The following is a 24229-nucleotide window of genomic DNA, read 5'->3' on the forward strand; positions in this document are numbered from 1 at the left end:
TTTTCCTTGCATATCTAGCAGCTGTTAAGATGTGCCAACTTTGGGAGTTAGAATGTTAATTGCAATATCCCACATTCCATCCAGTTTGCCAGTTGACACCAGGTGATTGAGCCCTCTTTGATCAAGAACCTTCCATCCATTCATCTTCCTGCCTGATAATCGAGGTTCTAGCGGCCTATAAATGCATCTCTCCGCAGCTGCTCGCACTCTCTTCCTTCTTTCCTCTTCCTTTCTTCATCAGCAGCCCAAAATGGCCTCTTTGGCAGCTGCTTTCGCAGCCAATGAGGATTTCTCTCGGTATACCATCGCCAACCATGACCAAATCTCTCGCCTTCCTCCCGAACTCAAGAATCGTGTCATTAATGACCTACCTATCGGTGATCTTGGGCGCTTGGCTCAAACTTCTGCGTACTTCAAAGATGTTATCACCCCCATCATGTACAAGAGAGACAACAAAGAGAGGTTTCCACGCGCTATGTTTTGGGCAGCATCAGTCAACCCTGCTGAGGTCAACAATGAGGATGTTATGACAGTCTTGGATCTTGTTATCAGATATCGCGGCGACCTAAACAAAACATATGGCTCAACAGCGCCTCAATATTTCATTGCTACTCCTCTTCATCTGGCTGCTGTCCGCGGCAATCTACCCGTCGTCAAGAAGCTCTTGGACTACGGGGCCAATCCCAACGCTCTCGGAAAGCGATTCCTCTACAATATGGAGCCGTCTCTTGACCATAAGGAATTCGATGAGAGAATGGGAGAAATAAATCAGACGGTAGCTACTGCTTCTCGCTACAGCTTGTTGCGCCCCTTATTCGTCCCATTTGTCTTGAAGAATGATGAGATCATCCAGGCGCTTCTGAGAAAAGGCGCTTCTCCTGTACTCGCCACCGTCGACCCCGGCAGAACGGGTTCTGCCCCTGGGATAGGCAGCATCAATATTCTACACATAATTGCATCTCAGAAAGGCCGCGGGTATACAGACCCTGCTGGTCTATCATATTTCAGAAGATACTCCAACCTCATTAACGTGCCCGTTTCAGGAGGAGACGCCCCTTTGTCTATGGCAATGCGCCACAGCAACTTCGATTTGATCAGAGATCTCATTGCGAACGGCGCCGACGTTGAAGCAGTGAGCGAGTTCGGAACTACTCCGTTGATACAGGCTATCACATGCTTCAACAAGGGAAAGACGCGGGACATACGAAAGCAATACATGGAACTCATCCACTTCTTAGTCAAAACCTGCAATGCCGGCGTCGGCAAGCATTCCGATGACAGAGTGCTGCACACACCATTGGCTTGCGCTGCCACGGGCCTCACCAACGACCTCCAGCACATCACTTGGAGAAATGGGATCAAAGATACATCGGCAATCATCAACCTCTTACTTGACCAGGGAGCCGACGTCAATGCAGAACCTAACCGGGGATATTCGCTTCTCGGTGTTCTTTGCGGGGTTATTTCACAGAGAAAAAAGGAAAGAAAAGAAAAGAAAAAAGAAGAGGGAGGTAATGGTGCTGGATTCCTAGAGTTCTTCGAGGAACTCGTGATCGAGCGGGGAGCTGATGTCAACGCGCTCCTCCCTTCTGGGAGCTCTATTCTAGGAGCTTGTATCGTCAAGTACCGTCGTGAACCATTGGCATTCTTTCAATCGCTTCTGGGTCTAAACGCTCGGCTCGCACATCACGAGATTAACCCCGTTTTCAAACTGTGGGTGACCAACGGCAGCCTTCGCAATACAAAGCCCCCACTGAATATGCTCGAGTATAGCCAGGATATCACTCAGGATTCTATCGACTTTGCGTATAGGGCTTGTCTTAACGGCGAAGAAAAGATTTGGGACATGTTGCAAAGCCACTTTCCACATAGTACGGCCCCGCAAGAGATTGCTGCAGAGGCCCTCATCCGGGATGACAACCTCAGGCGGTTCTCCAATACCCTGCGATTCAAGAACTTTGACGGCAGCTACATCCATACTGATGGAAATAGTTTCTTGCATTTGATCGTCAGGAGGCTGCAGAAGTTCCCAAACTACAAAACCTCTCAAGCGGTTGCCAATGCAAAAGTCCTTCTCCAGATGAATGCCTCTATCAACTCTACGGACAAGGATGGCGAGACGGCCTTGGATAAGCTCGTGCACGTGCGCATGCGCAGATGCGATGCCTACGACCCTTTGATGCACTTTTTACTCTTTATTGATTATAACGAGCGGCTTTTACGGGAAAAGTACCAAGCCAAGACTATCTCAAAGGAAGAATATGAGCAGGAATACAAGGCACTCTTTGAATTGTAACTCATCAGATTACTAGTGGGCATTTCCGCTTCAGGAAGGTTGATAATATTGGTTCTGCGTCTTTTTAAGGGTTCTCCTCTTTGGTTGTGGTTAGCTAAAAGTTATGCATATTTCGGTCAAGAGTACTGATTGGGTCAAGAGGCTAGGCCAGGGTAAGAAGGCCAGCAGATCAAAGGGAATTTCAGATTGATAAGAATGCCTGGGTAGGCACAAGTTATCTATAGCAAGGTCAGATTCGTCGCATTTCACGCTCAATAAGAGCTATTTCGTCTCATCTATCCGAGTCCATTTATCAGGTGAATATGGCAGGTGATCATTGGCACTTAGTAAGAGTGATTTATAGCCGATAAAACCTCATGCGGCTTACTCTCTGGTGAGTCGCACAGCGCTGAGACATGGTGTGTGATGAAGCCAAAGATGGCCCCCGGGGCCCATCATGCATGTCTGATATAAGTAGCATTAGTATATACACGTGGATGGAGAACAGTCAGATAAGAGGTAGGGTATCAGTGGGCGAGGCGGGGAGAGGAGGAGCCGGGCTGCGTATAAATTCATGCTTGATTCTCTCTGCTTTTGCTCGTCTTAGGAGACATCTCTCAATTCATATTTTCGAAGAAACCAGAAGAGTTCAGAGGTAGCTATACTTTCACGCACATCTTGAGTATCACGCATTTCAGCCGCCATGAGATTCTCCGTCACCATTGCCCTCTCCGCCGCCATCACGGCCTGGGCTGCTCCAGCTCCTATGCCCATGCCCGTGCCCGTGCCCATGCCTACACCGGTTTGTAGCAGCTCAGCCCAATACATCTTACTTGTACCACAAAATAAAGTCATCCTGCTCATACAAGATTTATTAGCCCGGCATTCCCTCGGATGATGGCGCCAGAACTGCTCTCGGAAACCTCATCGTCGCCGTCCCCGGCTCCGGCAGCGATTACAACCGCACCTTGTTTCCCCATTGGATCACCATCTCTGGCACCTGTGACGCTCGGTATGTCAATTACCATTTCGAAACTAGAGTCAAGAGCTGACAAAACTTGATGACAGAGAATATGTATTGAAGCGTGATGGCGAGGGTGTCGTAGTCAACAGTGCTTGTACGGCTCAGTCTGGCGACTGGATCAGCCCTTACGATAATGCAAAGTTTACAAATGCGTCCAAAGTGGACATTGACCACATGGTTCCTCTGAAGAATGCATGGATTGTAAGTCTTCTACCAATCTACACTCTTCCCATAATACGATATCAGCGCCGCATCACTTACACGCACAATCAACAGTCTGGTGCTTCAGACTGGACCACGGCAAAGCGTCAAGCCTTTGCCAACGACATCACCATTCCTCAGCTCTGGGCCGTCTCTGCAAGCTCAAATCGCTCCAAGGGCGACAAGAGCCCGGACAAGTGGAAGCCTCCTCTGTCGAGCTTCTACTGCACTTACGCCAAGTCCTGGATCGAGGTCAAGAGCTCCTATGAGTTGACGATTTCGAGTGCTGAAAAGACGGCATTAGGTAGCATGCTGGATACTTGCTGATAGAATCGAACTAGTATACATATGTATATCTGAAATAACTTCTCTATTGCTCTTTCAACGCCTCTCCATCTGTGTCTCTGCTGCTACTGAAACTACTGCTACTCCTCAGTTTATAAGGAGATACGCAGACTAACTGCCTTGTTAGGCTACACCTGGAGCGCCGGATGGCTTTTCCTTATTCAAAGCGAGGTTGTGACTGACCTAAGCCGACACACGTCCTCTTTCTCCCTCTCCCTCTCTCCTGTGGCCGACCACCAAATCGGGGCCACAAAAACTCACCGCGCAAAAGCCTATCCGTTTGCCCGCAGCCGAGATGCAATGAAACATTCTACTTGTCTTAAGGGGGAGCCGGTATTTGTTTGATGTCACCTGTCAAACATTCCCGAAACAGTGCTCTGTAGAACCTTTCTTCTATATTCAAGAGTAACATCGTTGGGATCAGTCGTGTTTATGCATATATAGAACCGTTGAGAAGTAATGAATGGACAGCATCATATACACGTGTCATATCTTGCCACATTGGTTTGAAATAAGTAGGAATGTCTCATCCATCCCTATGTTGCATAAATCGTATAGTGTTTGTTCTGTGACACCAATACTTCCGGTATACCAGCCATCGCCATAGTACATTCAAGTCACTATCAACAAGAACCTCTTTTTCGTATCGCCTCATATCCTTCACTCGCCATCCGGTTCTTTTTCCTTCTTTTCTCCTGTCCTGTACTTCATCTCACCAAACATGCTGTGCCAGGTGATCCAATGCTACCAACACTTTAATACTGCCGAGAGGTCCAAAACAAAAGCAAAAAGGGCTTGCGAACGAACATACGGCCAAGTTATTATGCCTCCCTTTAAAACTCTCCAGAGTGCAAACTCCTCTTGCTCTTTGTTAATCCACGTTTCTTTATCAACCTACTCTATCACTCAGCTTACCATCTAAGTCCTCAATTCAACCTCAAACATGCTCCGTCGGCTCATCTTCGCCCTCTTATCCCCCTATCTGGCCCTCCCCATCCTAGCCAGCCTCAAAAACCTATCTCACTGCGATCCCCTCAAAAAAGACGCCCGTAATATACTCGCACAGAGCATATACATATTGAACAATAAACTAATCTACAACACAGACTGCCCACCCGATCCCGCATTCGCCAGCAAACTTACCTTCGACTTCACCAAATCCACCTGGGGCGACCAATTCACCTCCTTCTGGACCGTCGACTCCTCCACATCCCAAGACAAACGCCAACTAATCCTAAACGACAACGATGGAAAAGGCGCCGCATTCACCATCTGGCAAGACGCCCAGGCTCCCACTCTAACCAGCAACAAATACATGCTCTTTGGTAAAATCAGAGTCCAAGTCCAAGCCGCCAAAGGCCCAGGCCTCATCACCGCCATCGTCCTCAAATCTGACTCCGGTGACGAAATCGACTGGGTAAGCATCCCATTCTCAGTTACGTATCTCTATCATTGTGAAGACTAAATGCCAATATGTAAACAAAAGGAACTGCTCGGCGCCTTCGAGAACCAAGCCCAGACAAACTACTTCTTCGATGGCGAGCCTCTATTCAACACCTACAACACAACCTACCGCCTCGACACATCCTCTTTCGCCTCCATCCACACATACGGCATCGACTGGACCCCAACATACATCAACTTCTCCATCGACAACGTCGTCCGCAAGTCCTGGCGCATCAACGACAACGCCATTCCCGCCTACAAGTGGCCCCAGACCCCCATGCAAGTCAAGCTCGGCATCTGGTCCGTGAGCAACGGCAGCGACCCGGGCACCGTCGTCTGGGCCGGTGGGTTGCCCGATTGGAACGGCCACGACGCCGAGAACAACCCTTACAGGGCGTACTTCAAAACCCTCGAGCTGGAGGACTATGCCGGCGGCTGCAACGAGACCCAGAAGGGCGCCGAGATCGAGTACCTATACAACGAGCGCACAAACGGCTGGCAGAACATCCAAGTCAAGGGCTGTGTCAAGAGAACAACCCCCGGCGCCTATCCTCCTCCTCTGCCGTCCTCGTCCATTGGCTCTCAGCCTTCGCATCCTTCATCTACGTCTCCTGCCGCTACGAATTCCTCTGGCGCGCCGTCTCAAACAGGCGAACAGAATCCAAATGAATCTGAGAGCAGCGGAGATGACAGTGACAGTGCTGCGTTGCCAAGCGAGAGGCCGTCTTCACCCCTTGGTGCCGTGATTTTCTTACTTTGGCTTCTTACCATTTGAAGTTGGGACGAAAGGGGGAGGAAGCGATGAAGATGGGTTGATTGTTGAATCCTATTTCACAAATAATGGCGAATGGTATTCCAGAATATTGAGAAGAATCGTGATTCACACACATCTATAAGGATAATGGGCTTGGCAAAACCTCGCTCCATTGGTTTTTGGCACAGATACTCAGACATGCAGGCTTCTGAAACGCAAAAATAATGACCGCTGTAATCACAGGTGTCGTTGCTCTTGTTATTTTCATAAACAAATGCTCGCTTATGCTTCCAACATTCCTAACGCTTTCTCAACTGATTCTCAAATACAAAGACAATCAAGTGAAATGGAAACTAATAGTACAATATGTGCCCCCCCTCTTCACTATTAATCAACGAGACTATTTTGAGTAGAAAAGAAGAAGAAAAGTCCCCAGATAGGAGGTATCAAAAATGGCAATGGCCAAAAAACAATTAAAAACACGGAAACGAAATAAGATTGAGGGGAAGGAAGAAAATAAAAGTTCCAGTCCCTCAACCAAGCTCATAGTCTCTCCCCTTTCTTTCTTTCTTTCTTTCTTTCTTTCTCCCTCTGCCCAAGTATAATAGGCAGACAAACGCAATTAACACGTTTCTTTAGCAATCATGTAGCGATGCTTCAAGGACGCAATGTCTCATCGCCTTCCTCTTCGCTGAGATCCATATCGCCGTCGTTAAGCTCGCCTCTGGCCGCCCGCCGAGCCAAATCTCGCTCCTTGTGAATTTCTTTTCTTCTGCTTTCCGATTGCTGAAGAATTTCCACATACGTTCTAAATTTGACAATCTCTCTCAGTAGATATGCGCTCTTGCGCTCCCAGTTCGCCATGGCCTTGTTTGCGTTACTACCCCTAGGCGTAAAAGTAAGCAGCATAGGGCTACGAAGCTGATTATGGTTTTGTAAGTCATCCTCAATGCTCTTAACATATGTGGATAAAGATTCTAGCTGCTCTGATTCGGGTAAGTTGCTTGGTCGCATGCTTTGCGTCGGGGGTGCCCATTCAGCAATAGTGATGCGATCTCCAGGAAGTTTACCACGTCCGCCACTCTGGGTAAACGCTCCAGATCCATGGTCCATGCTAGATGAAGGCCGGGTAACACTTGCAACACTCGATTGACGACCATGGTTGGCACGGCTGCCTGGGCGTGAGTTTCGGCCGCCACTTAGTATAGAAGCATTATCGTTAGCAGCGCCAACGAGCGAGTTGTTAATAATCGCATCGCTCCATCCGTATTCGATGTTGCTTATGCCACCGATCAGCGGATGCGTGCTTAAACGGGAGCTCCAGTAGTTGGCTGTATTCACAAACTCCTTGATAATCTCAGGAGTTCCGACTTGGAAAAGGTGAACAGCACCAGTAGGCAAACTCAATGCCCACACGTACGGCCTTGATCGTGAGTAGCCTGGAGACGGGAGTGCCGATGCGAGGGTCAGTCGCAAGTTAAACGTGCCCAAGCTGACGGCATTATCTTGCCAGTTACCGCCGCCAACTACAACATTGGCCTTTTCTGCATTTCTTGTCCGGCTCTTTTGCCGTGTTGATTTGGGGGCATTAAACGAAAAGAGACTCATCTGACCCCTTTGGATGACGGCAAAGACTTCGGTCCAGTTTCGCTCCTTTGCCCTCTTGCCCACGCCATCCAAGTGGTGCTTATGCATCACTCTGCCTTCTTTCATCCATGGAGGACCAGCCAGTTCTAGTGACTCATCATCCAGCAGTTGAGTGGCAGGCACCTCAGCGCTCATAAGAGACATGCTATCGTTGCCATTTGCATCTTCATCGCGCACAATGGCTTGGCTGAGAGCATTTGCAAACCCAATGGATTGCTGATAGTCGCCTCGGGGCACTGCTGAGCCAAATGAATCCTGGGACATGGAGCCTTGAGTCCGGCCCAGAGAGTAGCGGCTCCAAGTCGCCGATGACATTGCTGGGCTCCACAGTGAGTTTGCGTCGTCGAAGCTTGTCCGGCTCGAGTTGAATCCATTACGTCCAAGTCCTGGGCGTGATCGGCTTTTCGAGGCCCATCGCGAGCCAGGATTGCGGCTGTTGTCGGCAAGTCGGCCTCGCGTTGACATTTGACTCTCAGAGGGCGCCTTGCTGAGAACACTGGGGCTCCTCTTCAGCATACCCATGACAGAAAGACTGCTTTGTGACGGCATGGTATTGAGATGCCTTTCTGGTTCTGCCCCAAACAATGGCAGTTTGTCGTCTCGGATTGAGTTGTAGATGCTCTTCAGAACAACCTCTATTTGCTCTTCCCAAGCCTTCATCGAACCGTAGAAGGCTACCTTGACCAGCGGTCCGCATTCATCGTGGGCGTCTCCACCCTGAGCTTCGCCGCGAGGCTGAGGGCGGAATGAGTTCCGGAAAGACCTCTTATCTTGAGGGTCAATTGACGGCCGTATTCCATCGTGAAGCGCCGAATTCCTGTCGGGTAAGATGCTGGGGCGCTCAAAGGCATCAGGAACAGCCTCCTCAACAGCTTGAGTGATTGTTGCAGACGTATTCTTGACGAATTGGCTGCGAGTCATCTTCTGTTCTATGTCTGCCATGTGCAGATCGGTGTTAAGTAGCATAATTGAATAGCAAATGGTGTGGATGACATCTAAAAAAAACATTAGAACAACGAATATTTCAAATTGGTGCCTAGTTGATTGGATGAGAAACTTACCAGTCGCCTTGAAGCCATGGTTGGGATTGCAATCGCACCACCGCTTGGAAAATGCTACCAGAATTCGATCGACTTGCTGTGTCTCACCGCGCAAGATTAAACGGCCGCACACTTTGCGCAACGCACTGAGTATGCTCAGGTCTGTAAAGTCGTACAGCTCAATGTACGCCTTTAGAGTCCGCTGACGAATGGGGCCCTCTTCGCCCATCCAAGAAGCAGCCTTCTCCTTGGGGATGAAATCTTCAACTCCGTCGTATATCTGCTGCGCCTTTTGTTGGTCGTCCTCGGTAGGCTCACCAATGACGAATTCGGGCTCGTCTAAATCTCGGTTTTTGAGCAAGTCGAGCGTCCCCAGCCCCTTGGGACTTGACATGCTCGTCCTTTCGATACGAACGCTTGGGTTTCCGCTTGCGCTTGGAGGTCCGCTTGTGCTCGGGGCGGTTTTATAGTCTCCATCATCAGTCGATGCTGAAGCGAAGGATGTCGACCGGTGTGCATCTGTGGGAATCGTGACCGTGGGACGAACAGGACCGCCATTGGGCTTTTCTTGATCGCCAATATATGACGGTTTCTTTGGGCGGATAGTGCCGGTAGAATCCCTGTTCTTATTCTCCTTATCAACTGCCAATGAAGTCGTTGCCTTTTGTTTAATAGGGGAGTCGTCGTTGTCACTGCCGCCGTCGAGATCCAAGAAGGAGTTGTTCCTGTGCTTGAGGCCGTTGCTCGGGCGATGATCCGTGTCGATGGATGATTTTTCCTGGTCCGAATCAGAATTTTGGACTGCTCTAATCTTTGCATTGGGGCTTGGTACATAGTCAGGGGAGAAGTCTCGCTGGAATTCGGCTCTGTCGTCATCGTCATCATCTTCGACCGCTGAAGTCGACGCTCTATTGGTAATATCGCCCAGAGGATGCGCCGGCAAAGCACTCTCCTTCAGATATGGATTCATGATCTGTCTCAGGCTGCTAGCAGGACTGGCCGGTCGATCGAAGTCGGCAGAAAGGGGAGGGAGAGGGGGCACATCGCCTGGTAGTGGCGGAGCTTCATCTACAATGGACTTCTTGCGTCGACGGAAGAAGGAAGACGGCTTCTTTTGCAGCATAGGTTGTGACTGCGGTGCTGGTTGGATGTCTTTGGGGGGAGGGGCTGGGCTGTTGACTGGGTTGGTCAAGCGCGGTGCCGGAGTCTCTGCGGGAACAGGAGCAGCCTTGGACGAGCCGAACACACGGCGGAAGAAACCTGGACGCTCCTTGGGCTGAGAAAGTGCCCCAGCAGACTGCGAGGTAGCCATCTGCTGTTCTGCTTTAGACTTCCCGTAGCTGACACTGGGGGCCGGAGCGGCATCAAAGTCGCTTAGAGCCATGGCAGGTGCTACCAACTGGTTGTTGACTGGCCGCCTGGTGCGTCCCGAGGAGCTCTTGACGGAACGAACCGGGCTGCGACTGCGTTCCAGGCTCTGGTATTCGGTTAGATGGGATGATGTGTGAGGGATGGCCAAGTTGGACGGCACACGGCGTGGTCCTCCGGGAATCGTGGGCGTTGGTGCAGCGCCGTAATCGTCAGACACAGGATGGTTCGGGAAATCTAGGTGGAACGGGGACATCAATGGCTGCGTTTGCATCTGCGGAGGGCCGAGATCAAAGCTCGCCGAGCGCCTGAAGCCACCGCGAGCCGAGCTCGAGGGGCCGGCGATGTTTTGGGGGTATCCCGCGTCGGTGCTGCCGCTGGTGCTGATGCTGCTCTTGGTGCCGGCTCGAGCCCGAGAATAGTATTCATTCGGCGCAGGCCCTGAATGCGTTCGCTGCGTAAAGTCTCTAGGGTTATTGTTGTTGTTGATGGTAGGAAAGGGTGCCTGGAAGGTCGAGTTGCTGCTGTTGCTTCTTTGTCGGCGGCTTCGATTTCGGTCGTCGGCCCTGGGGATCTGGACAGAAGTGCGCGTCGAGTCGTCGTCGTAGTCTGAGCTGTAGGAGTAATGGTGTCTGCCGGTGGTGTTGGCCCCCCTCCCGCGTGAGAAGGTAGTATCGTTGGCCCAGGGTCTCGGATCGTCGTATGTCAGCGCCTTGCCGCCAAATAAGCCGCCCGAAGGGGAAGTAGTGGTGGTCTGTCCCAGCGAGAACTGATCGAGGGACAAGAGCATGTTATTCACAAGGGAATCCCGAGTGATGTTGCGGGGCGACAGCGAGAGGTCGTGAGAGTCCCGCAGCGCTCTGGACGCGTGTTGGTCGGCCATCTCGGGTTCAATTGGCGTCGGGTCATCTAAAAACGAAGCATTGACGTTGCGGGTCGCCGTGGCAGTCACCGTCGGGGGCGTGCTGGCCAGATCCCGTAGCTGCTGCGAGTACAACTCTGGCCTTCTGGCGTTTGGATCCGATAAAATGAGTGGCTTGGCCAGAAGGCTAGTGGTGGTTGTGTGCGGAACCTCGCTCCTAGGCCGCGACGCAAGGGACGTGACGAGGCTCAATTTGGGCACTGGAGCCCTGCGGTGAGGAAGAGTCGTCTGGTGCCTCTGGTTTGACTGCATTGCTGGGACTTGTGGGGGCTCTCGCACGCCGGTTGATTTGATGGCGCGCTGGATCTGCTCCGCCCCCGTCACTTTGGGGTGGACAGGGGGATGGGGATGAATCGCGGCCCAGGGGTTTGATGAGTTAAAGTGGTCGCACAGGCGATCCGCGAGAGGGCGAGTGAGGGCAGCAGGTCATGGCGGCAGGTCACGGCGCCCAGAAAGACCGCTGTAGTGTTGCGACTAGACGGCTGCTAGCGGCCACGGCGAAGGGATGTGGGAGGGAGAAGAGAGTTGAGAACAAGACGAGACGAGACGAGCGGAGGATCGTGTTTCATCGCCAGAAAATTCAATCAAAGCCAGCAAGGGGTGCCACGAGCAGAGGGATCCGCGCTGCAGGCCAGGCGCTGCAACGGCTCCCGTGCCCACTGAGCTGCCTATCCAAGTGGGCTTTTGCCTGCTGTAATTTTGGACCATCAGCGCGGTTGGCACATGAAACGCTGGATATGCAGCGGTCCACCCTTCTGACAGCTGCAGTTGGCTGGCCGCACGTGTCTCAGTCTGCAGCAACCCCGGCGAGGCAAGCGAGCAATTGCGATGTGCAGGCTGAGACCAGAATAAGACAAGTAGACAGGGGACGCAATTAGACAATAGTCACGATGTTTGTACATCAGTGAAATGACTCTGGTGAACAAAAGTGCGTGTACGTGCCGCCAGTGGTATTGACAGAGCCTTACAGTAGAACATTGAGACTACTAGTAGAGAGCCTAAGAGCGGCTAGGAGAATTATCACATGCGCCGGCTGGTTGTAGTGCACACTGCACAGCACCAACGGGATGGGGAAACCAGAAAATTGAAAGAAAATCACAAGCTGCGTCGTCGGACGAAATGGATCTTAATTGGCCTTAATTGGCGGCTACGGTGAGGCTGGCTCATTTCCCTTTGCTGCCATTGGCTGACCCCTTTTTTTCCTCAACATGCCGTCTCCTCACTAGGATAACGAGGCGCTTGCTAGGATCATTTAAAGATCACATCACTAAGTAACTAAAAGAAAGTGTGTGCAGGATAATTAAACGATGCAGCACACCTAGCCTAGGTACTAAGCACCAGCCTACCCGGGAAACAACGCAAAATCTGCATATGGCTGATGAGAAGCAATGATTGGATAGCAGAGCGCGTTGCTTTGCCGCAGGTTTATTGAAGCCGGCTAAATAGCTTTCACATACACACAAGAGGAGGCGTATACAGGCATATGTTTGACGCTTCAAGTACAACATGGCATGTCCCAGGTGGTGGTACGAGCGAAGGATCAAAGTCATCATTTTATGGGCCACCTCAAGACTATTGACAACGGTAGCACGCGGCTAGCATCTCCGGAGACCAGGGAGCCATATGGCAATTAAACAAAGAAAAAAAGGAACCTGGCCGAATCTCTCCGCGGATACTAGCCTGGAACTATTCCTGTGCGCTCGGACGATTTTCCAGAAGCGTTGTTTCTAGAAGCAATAAGGGCCGAGCTCCAGCATCGTTTACTTTGACCCTCGCCTTCTTTATTCTCCATATATTCGTGCTTCACATCTCTTACAGAACTTGAAAAAATGCATTGGGCTGTTTTATAGGTAGACAAAGCCAACATTAACCAGCAAATGCGCAAAATAAGACGATGTGACAATCTTACATGCATATCCCGATTCATCGATCGCAGTGTTCATTGTCTAACCCTATTCAGGACTATCTTTTGGAAATCTCAGCATTCTGACAACTTTCCACGTAAGCATATAGCGAGTTGGCATGAGAAGTTGTATTTACTAGTGCTTCTTCCTCCAAAGGGTGCGCTTTAATCATGAACTTCATTTCAAGAATCATTCAAGCATGTCTGGAGAAGCCTTCCAGTTCCCGCCTACTCTCTACACAGACATGCTCACTCTAACCTTGGCCGACTTCACCAAAGACGCCGACGAGCAACAGTTCACTGACCTACTAAACACCATGGTGGGAGAGATTTTAGATCTTTCGCCCGAAGATGCCGTAAAAAGAGCTCAAGGATCCATTGACTTCTATCGCTCATACGGCCGTCTTCAACCAAAGTTTCTAAACGGCTGAGCAAGCCAGGGCGCCATTTGGCTTGTACGGCTCGGGGCAAACTCTCCACAGGGAAAATGCATTGGTGCCAGCTACGTGATTCAAAGAAGCCTCGTTCCGGATCAGTCATGGATTCTGCTCCCGGGATATCGAGGAAAAGGCTACGCTACTGAATCCGCAAAGGAAGTACTGCGTTACTTTCGAGACGAGCTGGGGCTTTGCGATCTCATGGCTGTGGTGCATCCAGGCAGCCCGAAAAGCCCGGATGTGGCCGCGAGAGTGGGCTACGTACCCGTTGAAGGTGGCTTGAACCATGTCGATGGCGTCACGAAACTGCTTTTATATGTTCTTTCCACCGTCGCGCCGCTCCCGAAAGACTTGGTGTTTTCGCAGTACGCTCGTGTGGAGTGACAGTGAGGCATGAAAGGTGTATTCACAAGCCGAAAGGAGACTATGAGATCTAGCATGAGTGCCTTGTCTAAGCCAAATTGTTTCAAAGACAAGATACAACAGCTTCTACAGGGAATATTCCATTGTGTGGTTATTTGAGGCCAAGATTAATCGTATTGTATCGAGGATGAAAGATGGCGTTGAAGATCTAGCGGAGCGTTTGCCCCAGTAATTCACTGTCACTAAACTTCATGAAGCCAAATTAGCTCAATCCATCCATCAGCAAATGGGCGGATGGTTTAGTGGTATAATTTTCCCTTAGCATAATGCAACCTTTGTGTCGCATAACCGCCTGGGAAAGGTCCGGGGTTCGATTCCCCGTTCGTCCATGGTTATATTTTTTGCTTTTTGTTCTCAGTCTTGTAAACCGGCAACAGGTTGCCTCACAAAGTCTATTTTTGCTGTCTTGTTATTCATTCAGTCATTAGTGGTAACTGCTCCTACAACTGAAATTAGGCGTTTTCGCACCAATTCTGCTGGAGTATTATTCCTTTCCAAACACCAGCTCCCAATAGTCCTCATCCCGGTATAAACAAAGCTCCCTGTCTTCAAATGATACCAGCAATTATAGCCATTACCGCCCCGTAAACTCCCACACAAAGCAACCAATCCGTCATGCTTCGATTCTCTGCCACAGAACTAAGCAGTCCGGACTGAAACAACGCAGCAGCACTCCCAAGACCCACAAGGAAGACGACTGTCATACGGCCGACGAAACCAGGGATCATCGCGAAGCTGACTATTGGGGCGAGCACGATCACGGCTAGAGCTATGGCTAGACGATTTAGAGCCAGCTTTGAATTGCTTTCTGCGGCATGGATCGAGCTACTGGCGTTGGAGATTTGACTGCTAGGCGGTGGAGAAAACCCAAGCACGCTGGCGAATTGAGAAATCGGGCTGGCGAACTGAGAGATCGGGCTGACTGGTTCGTCTGAAGGATTGCTGTTCGGCCGCCGTTTGCGCCGTCCCAGATGGACGAGGTCTCCTGCAAAGTCTAGGTACTGGGACTCGCCCTCTACTATAGGAGTGAAATCTCTGAGGTAAGATTGATAGGCGAGGACTTCTTGAAGGTGTGGCTCGGGTAAGCCGTAAGTAGCGTTGAAGGAGGTGATGACCTGATCTGCTTCGATGTTAGATGCAGCCCAAGATATATATATACAAGAGAGGCATTACACACTGTATTGGTATAGTTTTCCAGCAATGTTTTTAATAAGGTCCTTCCTCCTCCAGATAGTGTCCGTTGCGCTATTGCTCTCCAATCGCCGGGATGCTGGGTGTATCCCTCCGTGGTGTTTCCGGAGCTGGGTATCTGCTGCATCAAGATTGCGCAGCTGTTCTTCCATCTCCATGAGCTCATCTTGCATCGATAGCAGTAGCCGGTGATGAAGGGCTTCAAATCGTCGATATATGGGTGCAAGTTTCTTTCCCGTCATGTTGCCCGTCAACCTTGCTACCAAGAGCTCATAACCGCTAAGTGGCAGTCCCGGCACTTGGTAGTTTGGCATAGGGAACTGTGGAGGGAATGAAGCCTGCATGGGCGATGGAAGAAACACCGGCTGCGGGGGATCTGGAGCAGGAAACGGGATGACTTGAGGGCCATACTCTCCATTATGGAAATTTCCCGAGAAGGGTTGATGTGGTTGACCTTGAGTGTTAATGGGGTTATAATTGGGCATTTCAGGGGGCATCGAGGGTCTCTCATTAAATGAATGACGGTGGCCTGGGGCTGTTGTGTAATGTCAGCTTTAATTGTAAGATGAAAAATACAAAAGATAGCAAGATAGCATACTTCTGATTGGGTCTTCAGGACTCTGCCCAGGATGGTCCAAATGGTTTGATGACTGCCTGGGACTGGCGTGGCTTTTTGAACTTAAGCGTCTACGATGATCAATTCTTGGCTTCTCTTTGACATGAGGTGTCTCGTTTGCTTCTTCTGGATGTGTGTTGGGTGATCCCACCTCTTTGTTACCTTTTGCCGATGATGACGATGATGCTTCTATAGGTGTAGCTGGAGGTTGATGATTATTTGCTTTGGTAGATGAAAATGACTGGGAAGACTGATGCAAATAACCAGTTTCCGACAATTTGCTCTCATCAGGCGGTGGATATTTCGAAGCGGTATCCGACGTAGGCCATCTGCTTGGCAGCGGCGATGCAGTAAAGGGTGAGCTGGAGGCTCTCAAACGTCCAGCTGAGTGTGGAATCTCGTCAATGCTGACATGCCGAGAGTGCGTAGCGACTCCTTTCCCTTTATCCGCCTTGAATGAATCCGAGGGCCCTGGTTCTGCCTCAGCGGACATGCTGATTATTTTTGAGATTGCAGTGTAGTCACTTATACGGTTAATTTCTTTGTTGCAATAAGCTGTGGCAGTTCTGCCTTGCAATCGCGCGGGGAACAGGTACAAGCGATTGACTTAATTCTCAGCTGGAGACTGCATTCCTGAGTGCTGTGAAGAATACAAAATTATCAAATCAAGTCAATCAGATCGCTGCTGATGCTTCTCAAGAAGTTGTATTGCGAGTATTCCAGGCAACGAGAGCTGGGTAGGTTATTGATGCTCAGTTGTGGTGAGCAGTTCCCACTTCAGGATATCCGAGGAATTGCGGGACCACAGACGAAGCTCTTGCGAGAACAAGACCATCAAAAGACGTTCAACTGAATCGGACAGTGGCTGCTAAAATGGTACTCTTATAGAGCTAATGCCAGTCTAGTTCCATTGACATTGAAAAGGGTATCAGTGAGGTCACTGTGCTGTGGCATGATATGAATGGCGATGGTGACTAACACCAAGCAAAAGGAATCAGAAAGAAAAAAGCATTCATTTTCGTCGGGGGACAAGCTCTGTAAAATAGTCATAAACGGCCCTGCTAGGCCCAATCGTGCGTACAATAGTATTCACACACTTGTGTCAGCTCGCCCCGGGATTGGCTGCCTCGAATTCAGGGTGGTATGGCAAGAAGGCGCATGGCCGAGAAGAAAGCCTTGAGAGAGAGGCCAATAGTCTCTCCTCTTGTGGCTGACGCAACACAAATTGGTGCCCACCAGGGAATCCTTGCATCTTCTGCCGCAGAGAAGCTCAGTTTACAAGGCAAACCACCGGCGTTGTGGAACAGGACCTCTGCGGGCTCTCGGTGACTATTCGCTGGCTAATGGGCGGGGTGACAGGCTGTCAGTGGCTTAGACGAGGGGATATGTGGTGTTTTCTTGTCATTTTTGGTGCCATATTTGTAATGAGATTCAGCAGAGATGAGAAAATAAATGCTAAAATATACATGAACTATACCGGCATATCTCTTCGGACGGTGATTGATTGAGTTGGCTGGGCTGAGGCGCAAGTGGGTTTCCGACCTGTCGGGTTTTCTAGCGGGCCGGGGCGCAAAAGTGACCGCTGCACGCCGTATCTGATCTCTCCTCCACCTGGTCATGGTTTTTGATAGAGCGACATCTTCGCAGTGGCCACGCTCAGCTTCTGCGTCCGCGACACATTGGTTCAATTGCGACAAGAGACTAACGTGGCACTACACGACAGCAGAGGGCAGAGCAAACTACGCCAATTGCGGCACGCCTGGGACCGGCAAAGTGCATCGGGCTCGCATCATTCTCCCGGTTGGCTGGCTAGGCGACGACAAGATACCCCTCGGGCTGCCGGGCCGTAGCCCACGATCCAAACGCCATTTCCACTAATTTGTCACTTGATGAGACTTGCTTGTCTTGTCTTTTAGCTACAGTTCGCTCTTATCCAAAGCTATTCACGAAGTCGACACCAATCTTAACGCAGTATCGTTCGTCCAACTTGAAGGCAGAATGAGCCGCAGATCTGCTAGTGAGCTCAGCAGATATCTGCTTGAGGGTCATTTATCACACCGGGGATGTGTCAATGGCCGGCGACTATCTTCACGGACAGTGCCTATCTGGTCATCACTACGCCATCCCTATGCTCTCCGGCACTTACACACACAAACTGAGCCGGTCGTAGCAGGAATCCCACAACCAGCTCATGTACCCTTACGGAAGAAACTGAAGGAGCAGGCGAAGCAAGCAAAGAAGCAAGGCAAAAAGAAGTCCAAGGGCGATTCACAGACCGTGGATGGCTGGGAACTGACTGTCGGTATTGAAATCCATGCCCAGCTCAACACCTCCCGCAAGCTCTTTTCACCAGCTACGACCTCGTTCAATGATGAGCCAAACAGCCACGTGGCGCTGTTTGATGTTGCAATGCCAGGCAGTCAGCCTTTGTTTCAAAAGGAGACACTGATTCCGGCTCTTCGAGCAGCACTGGCCCTTAATTGCGAGATACAACCTGTCAGCCGGTTTGACAGGAAGCATTACTTTTGGTGGGACCAGCCCTCGGGCTACCAGATTACGCAATTCTACGAACCGTTTGCTAAACAAGGACACATTAAGTTACTTGCTCGCGACGGCATCTCTGCCGAGGATGGAGAGAGTGTCACTGTCGGAATCAAGCAGGTCCAGCTCGAGCAAGACACAGCCAAGACCCTTGCACAGACGGGGAGCGTCCACTGGCTGGATTTTAACCGTGTTGGTGTACCCTTGATCGAGATAATCACCGAGCCGGAGATGCATCACCCGCGCACCGCTGCCGTGCTTGTGCGCAAGATCCAGCTTCTCCTAAATACGGTTGACTCTTGCGTGTCTGGTATGGAGACGGGCGGTCTTAGAGCTGATGTCAACGTGTCTGTTCGAAGGACTGACGATCCGAGTAAAAAGCTCGGCACTCGCACCGAGATAAAGAATTTGAGCACCATCAAGGCAGTGGAAGATGCTATTATCGCCGAGCGTGATCGTCAGATTCGAGAACTGGAAGCAGGCAACGTAATTGCTGGCGAAACGCGTGGCTGGACCATAGGCTCCAAAGAAACACGTCGTTTGCGTGGTAAAGAAGGCGAGGTTGATTATCGTTATATGCCCGACCCTGATTTGCCGCCTCTTGTAATTGGGAATGACCTTGTGCAGAGCCTACAGCAGTCGCTCGCTGTTCTGCCCGATACTGAGCTCGACAAGCTGGTTATGCATTATGGCCTCACACCCAAAGATGCTCTTTCACTCATCACTCTCGACAACGGGTCTCGCGTGCAGTACTTTTATCGAGTCCTCGCTTTGTTGGAGGGTAAGCTGCAAGCTGATGCAGATCTTGCGGAGCTTCCCGACGTCGCCTCATATTCTACTCTGGCAGCTAACTGGATTCTTCACGAGCTCGGCCGCCTGACAACATACAAAGCCGGGCCACTAGCGTCAGGGGATCTTTCCTTTACACAGCTAGGAGAGTGCGCCCAAGTGCCAGAGGAGGACTTGTCGCATCTCCTCTATCACCTCTACCGCAAGCACATCACCGGCAAAGTCGCAAAAGAGCTGCTCATTGCGGTGTACTTGAAGGAACTTGAAGGGGGCCTTCTAGAGGCCATCAATGCCAACGATCTCTGGTTCAAGGAGATATCCAAGGAAGAATACAACGCTCTTGCTGCATCGGCTGCCGAGGGCGAAGACAAGGTACTGGAGGAGTTTGCTGACGAGCAAAAATTTCTTCAAGGCAAGCTTATGTATCTAGTCGGCAAGATGATGCGCCTCGGCCCCACGGAGAGAATCGATCCCGCTACGGCTGAGAGCGCGATGAGGTTGTGGATCGAAAAGCTTCACGGCAGGCAATGAAATAAAGGGATTCTTTCTTTCTATCAGCATAAGAAAGGCACATAAAACATGTATAATCACATAGCAATTATGAAACAATTTCTTGAAAATCATTACCAGTTATTGGACTTAGACAAGCTTAATGTTTCCGCAATTAAACAGGGTTTATTGTGTTCGAACCGTTTCCGATTGAGCTCGTGTCAATGATGCACTCGATTCCAGCCAAAAGAGCTATTCACCAGCTTCAACCCACAAAAAAAGCCAATCGATCAATCGGTAAAACACATGAAGATCAAAAGCTGGGGAAAAAACAACTCCCGTATGCTCTTACATCAGAGGTCTCAAATCTGGTTGGGGTAAAAAGCACGTTACAAGGGACGTCGCATCGCATCTGCGTCATCATTGCGCTGCTCCTCAGGTGGAGGTAGCTGGTGGCGATGACATCACGACCGGTGCCACCCAGCCCCAAAGCTTCAATAGCAAGTAGCTCTTCACAGTGCTTCTAGCTTCTGAAATATACAGCGAATGCTGGTAAGTTTAAAAATACAGTTTTCTTCCGCATTTTCTCTTCTCTGCAAACCATTTTCGCCTCTCTTCCATCTCAATCAATCAATCAATCAATCAATTACATCAACCAATTGAACAAACATCTCAGCTTTTATAGCTTCACAAACCACACAATACAACATTCACAATGTCTTTTCTTACTCGCACCATCAACGCAAGCAGGACTGTCGCAATTGCGACACCCGCATCACGCATTGCTGTGGCCCGATCGTCGCGGACGTTTACCACCTCGCTAGCTGCTCAGAAAACCGCTTCCGAGACGGTAAAGGATGAGCTCAAGCACATTGACAGAGCTGTGAGCGACAAGCTGGTAGATGGAATCAACCTTGCCTGTATGTTAAGACTTTTCTCATTCCCTCCTGCTACCTTTCTTTTTTAAAATTCTTTGGTCTTCTCCAATTTGACATTGGCTAACTCATCCAAACAGCCGCCGCAACACATAAAGTCAAACAAACAGCCGAGGACCTCTCCAGCAGCGGTGTCGCCAACCAGGTCGAAGGCGAAGCGGCTCACGCCAAAGGCAAAGCACAGGAGCTGAAAGGGCGCGCCGAGGGCAAGATGTCAGAGATGTCAGGCAAGGCTCAAGAGTTGAAGGGCAAAGCAAAGGGAGCTGCTGCGGAGACAAAGGGAAAAGCCAAGGAAAGTGTGGAAGAGATGCAGAGCAATTTGTTTGAGTAATGAGAACTAACCGATGGGAGAAAAATAGGCTTTGTGAGATTGTATGATGACACAGCAGCACCTTCAAATATGGCGAATGCAAAAGGTGGGAAGCAATCATTATGATTTGTATTATTAAGCGCGAGTTATGAGATTGTCTCATTGTAAATTATACTGAAAAGAAAATGAAGAAATTTTAACAAACTACTCAGGGTATAATGGATTTACACGGCCTGTTCGTCTTGGCCTTTGTTGAAACTTTATTTTTTTCCCCCATTTCATATCCCGATTTCTTTTCTCCCACTACCATTAGGCATTACCTTCAGTGCCAATTCCCCAATGGTCAAAAGCTGAAACGAGGCAAGCGGGTATCAAAAGCGAGGGCATAATCAGTCCGCAGACAAAGTCAACCAATATCCAATTCAGCATACATCAACCACGTTAAAAAGTCTTCTGTGTTTTTCTCGGTTCTTCAAAGAATCATTCGCTCTCAACTTCGTGTCAAATCGTAAAAAGCGGCTTGAGAAAACCTAAAATGATATAACTCAATGGGCATACTCTGAGGCGAACTAGTCGTCTTGAAATTTTTTTTTTTTTTTTTTTTTTTTGTGGTGTTTCTTGCAATCAAACCTGTTCTCTCGCCGCCTTCTCCCTCTTGACCGAGGGATATGGAATCTCTCCGAGTGGAAAGGTGACAAATGTCGTATCCTTGAGCATGAGACCAGCAGCACCACCGTAGAATGCAAACATGGAGCAGAAGACGGCGAAAGCACCACCAGCACGGTTCAAGCGGATTGCCGCCGTAAGATGCTCGGTCGACACGAACTGTGCGATGCTGAGGAAGAAGTAAGCGAGCGCAAGCAAGCCAAGCACCATCAGGATTGTGAAGTTGGTCTTGAGCGCCGCAATGAAGAAGACGATGGTGAGGAAGCACCATATGATGAGGAAAATGCCGACAGCAAAGCTAAAGGCGCGCTGGTCTCCATTATAAGCGGCCTGAATGCCCAGCGTAGGGACGAGAAACATGGCAAAAGCAAGCCAGAAAGCCCCGTACGAGCAGTGGAGGGTGCAACCGAAAGTATTGCCGAGCACAAATTCCATGACACCAGCGACAAACTGGGCCATGCCTCCGAAGAATACGGCAACGCCAAAGACGGCTTGGTCAGGACCAACAGTACCCAGAGGGTTGGAGTTGGGGAGACTTTCTCTTTCGTTAGCAGATATTTCATGGCAAGAGATAGTTTCAAGTAAGCTTACCCAGCACCACATTGGTAAAGCCCGAGAACGAATGTAGTCAAAGCGAAGCCAATCAGGCCAAGAGGTCCTGGGTTACCAATCTTGCCCAAAGTAGGCTGATAAACCTGGGAGATCATGGCCTGGTGAGGTCGACCTTGAAGATTTGGATCTTGGGCGTTGCCAAACGGGATGTATTGGTAGTTCGGATACTGTGACATCCCAGCGGGATTACCTTGATTCTGACCATGATGCCCGTTGATTGGCGGCGGCGCCTGAGTCTCTTTGCTATACCCCTGAGCGGGGTCTGAACCGATAGCAGGACCAGACATTCTGAATAAGAGTCTCTTTCAGTCTTGTTCACAACCTAGTTCTTCAGGATAAAGCTTGTAGTAGGACAATGCCTGTTTAATAAGAGCAGCTGCGAGGTGTGGTAGGCAAGAGTTGAGAGCAAGAGATGGCGTTTCTGAGTTGACTGCTTGTTTATATACACAACTCGTGCCGTGTCCATTGTTTCTGCGCCATTGGAGCTCCCCCCCCATACCGGCCTTGTCTCTTCTAAACTATTTCCGTTGCCCCGATAGCTCGAATGTTTATTGGAGTTGTGACGGAGCTTTTCCCCTCCTCGCGAAGCCCTTTGGGTAAAAAACGTGTCAAGGCCGCAGAGCTTGTCTAGCTAAGAAGAGAGTAGATTGACTCCTGGATGCAGCCATCACAGACCAAACCCCAAGCGGGGGGTGGATTAGGATACATTGTATATTACTGCGTTGGGCTATATCTTACTATTTCGTTGGGATGGCTTGACGGGTCGGATATAGAGCAACAGTCATGTTCCTCATCGCCGACCGGCGAGGCGCGAAGCCATCTCAATGGCCCAGTATCGAAGCATCGTGTGACTCGACCCCGGACTAGAGGCCGGAACTCTCGGGACACGGTCGAGGGGCGATAGTAGTGAAGGGCGTTGATTCGCAGGAATGTCGATGCTTTGGGACGGTCGCTTAAGCGGCTGGCGGGTGGTGGACGGAGCAAATCGAGCATTTAGCATTGCAGCTTCTAGAGCTCCACCAGAGCTTCGGCAAATCAGTATCAAGCTGGGGCAGGTCTAGTCTTGGAGCTAAGAGTGCCGAGGCGTTGGGGATGGCGGTCGAGGGTTGGAGAGCCAGTCTTGTCTTGGAGGCTCGTGGCGTCAATGGCCATTCGTGGGCCTTTTCTCTGCTTCTGGGACCCCGCCATGAGCCGTCATCGTCTGCCGGCAGAGCAGGGATGGATGCTCTTTGATCTCACCATGATGTTCGTCTTGAAGTGCTGGCAATCGGATTGGCATGCCGCAGCAACTTGCCCCGAAGCCATATCGAAGCTTGCCCGTGTCTCAGAGGTATGACGGGCTTGGACGAGGCTTTGATCGTCCGCTTGCTGCAGCCAAAAGCGTTGCCAAACAAGTTTTACTCTGCAGATTGGAGGTGCTTCAGCTTTCCCTTCTCGGCCATGTGTGTGGGGGAAGAGGAGCCGTGACAGCAGAAATGCCGGCAGCCGTCAAGCGGTTTAGTGGCGATGCTAGCTCCAAAAGCTTGAAGTATCGACGCTGGAGTCTGGGGTCCATCTCACGCACAAGTCGGGCAAATGCCCGCAGAGAGACCGATACTGCACAACTGTGTTGGTGGCCGGCGCAATGGAGATAACAGGTCTCGGCATAAATCAGCGGCCGACAATACGCGGTCGGTGGCAGGACGGAAGCTTGTTTTGATTTATTCTTTTAATAAATCAATTAATATAAGAGACACAAAGTATGAAACTAATTGCGCCCGCTGCGCAATGGCAGAAGTTAATTCACCAGCCCTCCCCCAATGGGGGAAGAGCCCTGGCTTTTCTCAGCTGTTCCTGGTCTGCAGGCAGCCTATGCTCTATGACCGGTACCTTTTACCCCAAGATAAAAAAAAACTTGGAGGCAAGTGCGTAAATACACGTAAAAGAGAAGAAAAGGAATAGGAGGGATAAAAGAGGCGCCAATAGAGTGCTGTTCTAAGAAGACGGTGGTGAGATAGATGGCTTCTGTTCTAGAAAAAGGGTTTGGGTTGAGCAACGTGACATGTACATGAATTGCTGTTTTGTCAGCCGGTGGTACCACGGCTCGGGTACTGCTTATTCGATTTACCTGTTGTCACAACAATGGAGATATCTCGTGGTTCGTATAAACGTTCAGCCAAAGAAGCCATCGACGCATAGTGATCAATTGGTTTATATGCTAGAGATGTGGCAGTGCTGTTGTTTCTTGGATATACCTTAGTAGGTAGCTGGAAGAAGTGAACACGCACAGGCAGGGCACTCTGCAGTAAAACAGCA

The 24229-nt window shown here is 50.2% G+C and overlaps 8 protein-coding genes across 8 annotated transcripts; 5 read left to right on the forward strand and 3 right to left on the reverse strand.

The window, feature by feature from the left end:
* Window positions 1-250: 250 nt before the first annotated feature.
* Window positions 251-2296, forward strand: TGAM01_v200820 (hypothetical protein; the record flags this gene model as incomplete). Its single annotated transcript, XM_018809375.1, has 1 exon — window positions 251-2296. One exon carries the CDS (start codon window positions 251-253, stop codon window positions 2294-2296), a length of 2046 nt encoding a protein of 681 aa, XP_018657441.1.
* A 682-nt stretch (window positions 2297-2978) lies between these two features.
* On the forward strand, window positions 2979-3827 carry TGAM01_v200821 (hypothetical protein; the record flags this gene model as incomplete). The annotated part of the gene is made up of 4 exons (XM_018809376.1): window positions 2979-3077; window positions 3154-3287; window positions 3344-3500; window positions 3576-3827. The coding sequence occupies 4 exons, from the start codon at window positions 2979-2981 to the stop codon at window positions 3825-3827; spliced, it is 642 nt and encodes a 213-aa protein (XP_018657442.1).
* A 961-nt stretch (window positions 3828-4788) lies between these two features.
* On the forward strand, window positions 4789-6066 carry TGAM01_v200822 (extracellular cell wall glucanase Crf1; the record flags this gene model as incomplete). Its single annotated transcript, XM_018809377.1, has 3 exons — window positions 4789-4894; window positions 4952-5262; window positions 5332-6066. 3 exons carry the CDS (start codon window positions 4789-4791, stop codon window positions 6064-6066), a joined length of 1152 nt encoding a protein of 383 aa, XP_018657443.1.
* A 636-nt stretch (window positions 6067-6702) lies between these two features.
* On the reverse strand, window positions 6703-11274 carry TGAM01_v200823 (hypothetical protein; the record flags this gene model as incomplete). The annotated part of the gene is made up of 2 exons (XM_018809378.1): window positions 6703-8687; window positions 8754-11274. The coding sequence occupies 2 exons, from the start codon at window positions 11272-11274 to the stop codon at window positions 6703-6705; spliced, it is 4506 nt and encodes a 1501-aa protein (XP_018657444.1).
* A 3059-nt stretch (window positions 11275-14333) lies between these two features.
* Window positions 14334-16085, reverse strand: TGAM01_v200824 (hypothetical protein; the record flags this gene model as incomplete). Its single annotated transcript, XM_018809379.1, has 3 exons — window positions 14334-14905; window positions 14963-15511; window positions 15575-16085. 3 exons carry the CDS (start codon window positions 16083-16085, stop codon window positions 14334-14336), a joined length of 1632 nt encoding a protein of 543 aa, XP_018657445.1.
* A 1505-nt stretch (window positions 16086-17590) lies between these two features.
* Window positions 17591-19453, forward strand: TGAM01_v200825 (aspartyl-tRNA(Asn)/glutamyl-tRNA (Gln) amidotransferase subunit B; the record flags this gene model as incomplete). Its single annotated transcript, XM_018809380.1, has 1 exon — window positions 17591-19453. The coding sequence occupies one exon, from the start codon at window positions 17591-17593 to the stop codon at window positions 19451-19453; it is 1863 nt and encodes a 620-aa protein (XP_018657446.1).
* Window positions 19454-20126: 673 nt separating this feature from the next.
* TGAM01_v200826 (hypothetical protein) lies at window positions 20127-20677 on the forward strand (the record flags this gene model as incomplete). The annotated part of the gene is made up of 2 exons (XM_018809381.1): window positions 20127-20331; window positions 20427-20677. 2 exons carry the CDS (start codon window positions 20127-20129, stop codon window positions 20675-20677), a joined length of 456 nt encoding a protein of 151 aa, XP_018657447.1.
* Window positions 20678-21280: 603 nt separating this feature from the next.
* Window positions 21281-22221, reverse strand: TGAM01_v200827 (hypothetical protein; the record flags this gene model as incomplete). The annotated part of the gene is made up of 2 exons (XM_018809382.2): window positions 21281-21857; window positions 21914-22221. The coding sequence occupies 2 exons, from the start codon at window positions 22219-22221 to the stop codon at window positions 21281-21283; spliced, it is 885 nt and encodes a 294-aa protein (XP_018657448.2).
* Window positions 22222-24229: the final 2008 nt, after the last annotated feature.

This window comes from Trichoderma gamsii, assembly GCF_001481775.2.
Source record: "Trichoderma gamsii strain T6085 chromosome Unknown Scaffold_2.2, whole genome shotgun sequence".
NCBI lineage: Eukaryota > Fungi > Ascomycota > Sordariomycetes > Hypocreales > Hypocreaceae > Trichoderma > Trichoderma gamsii.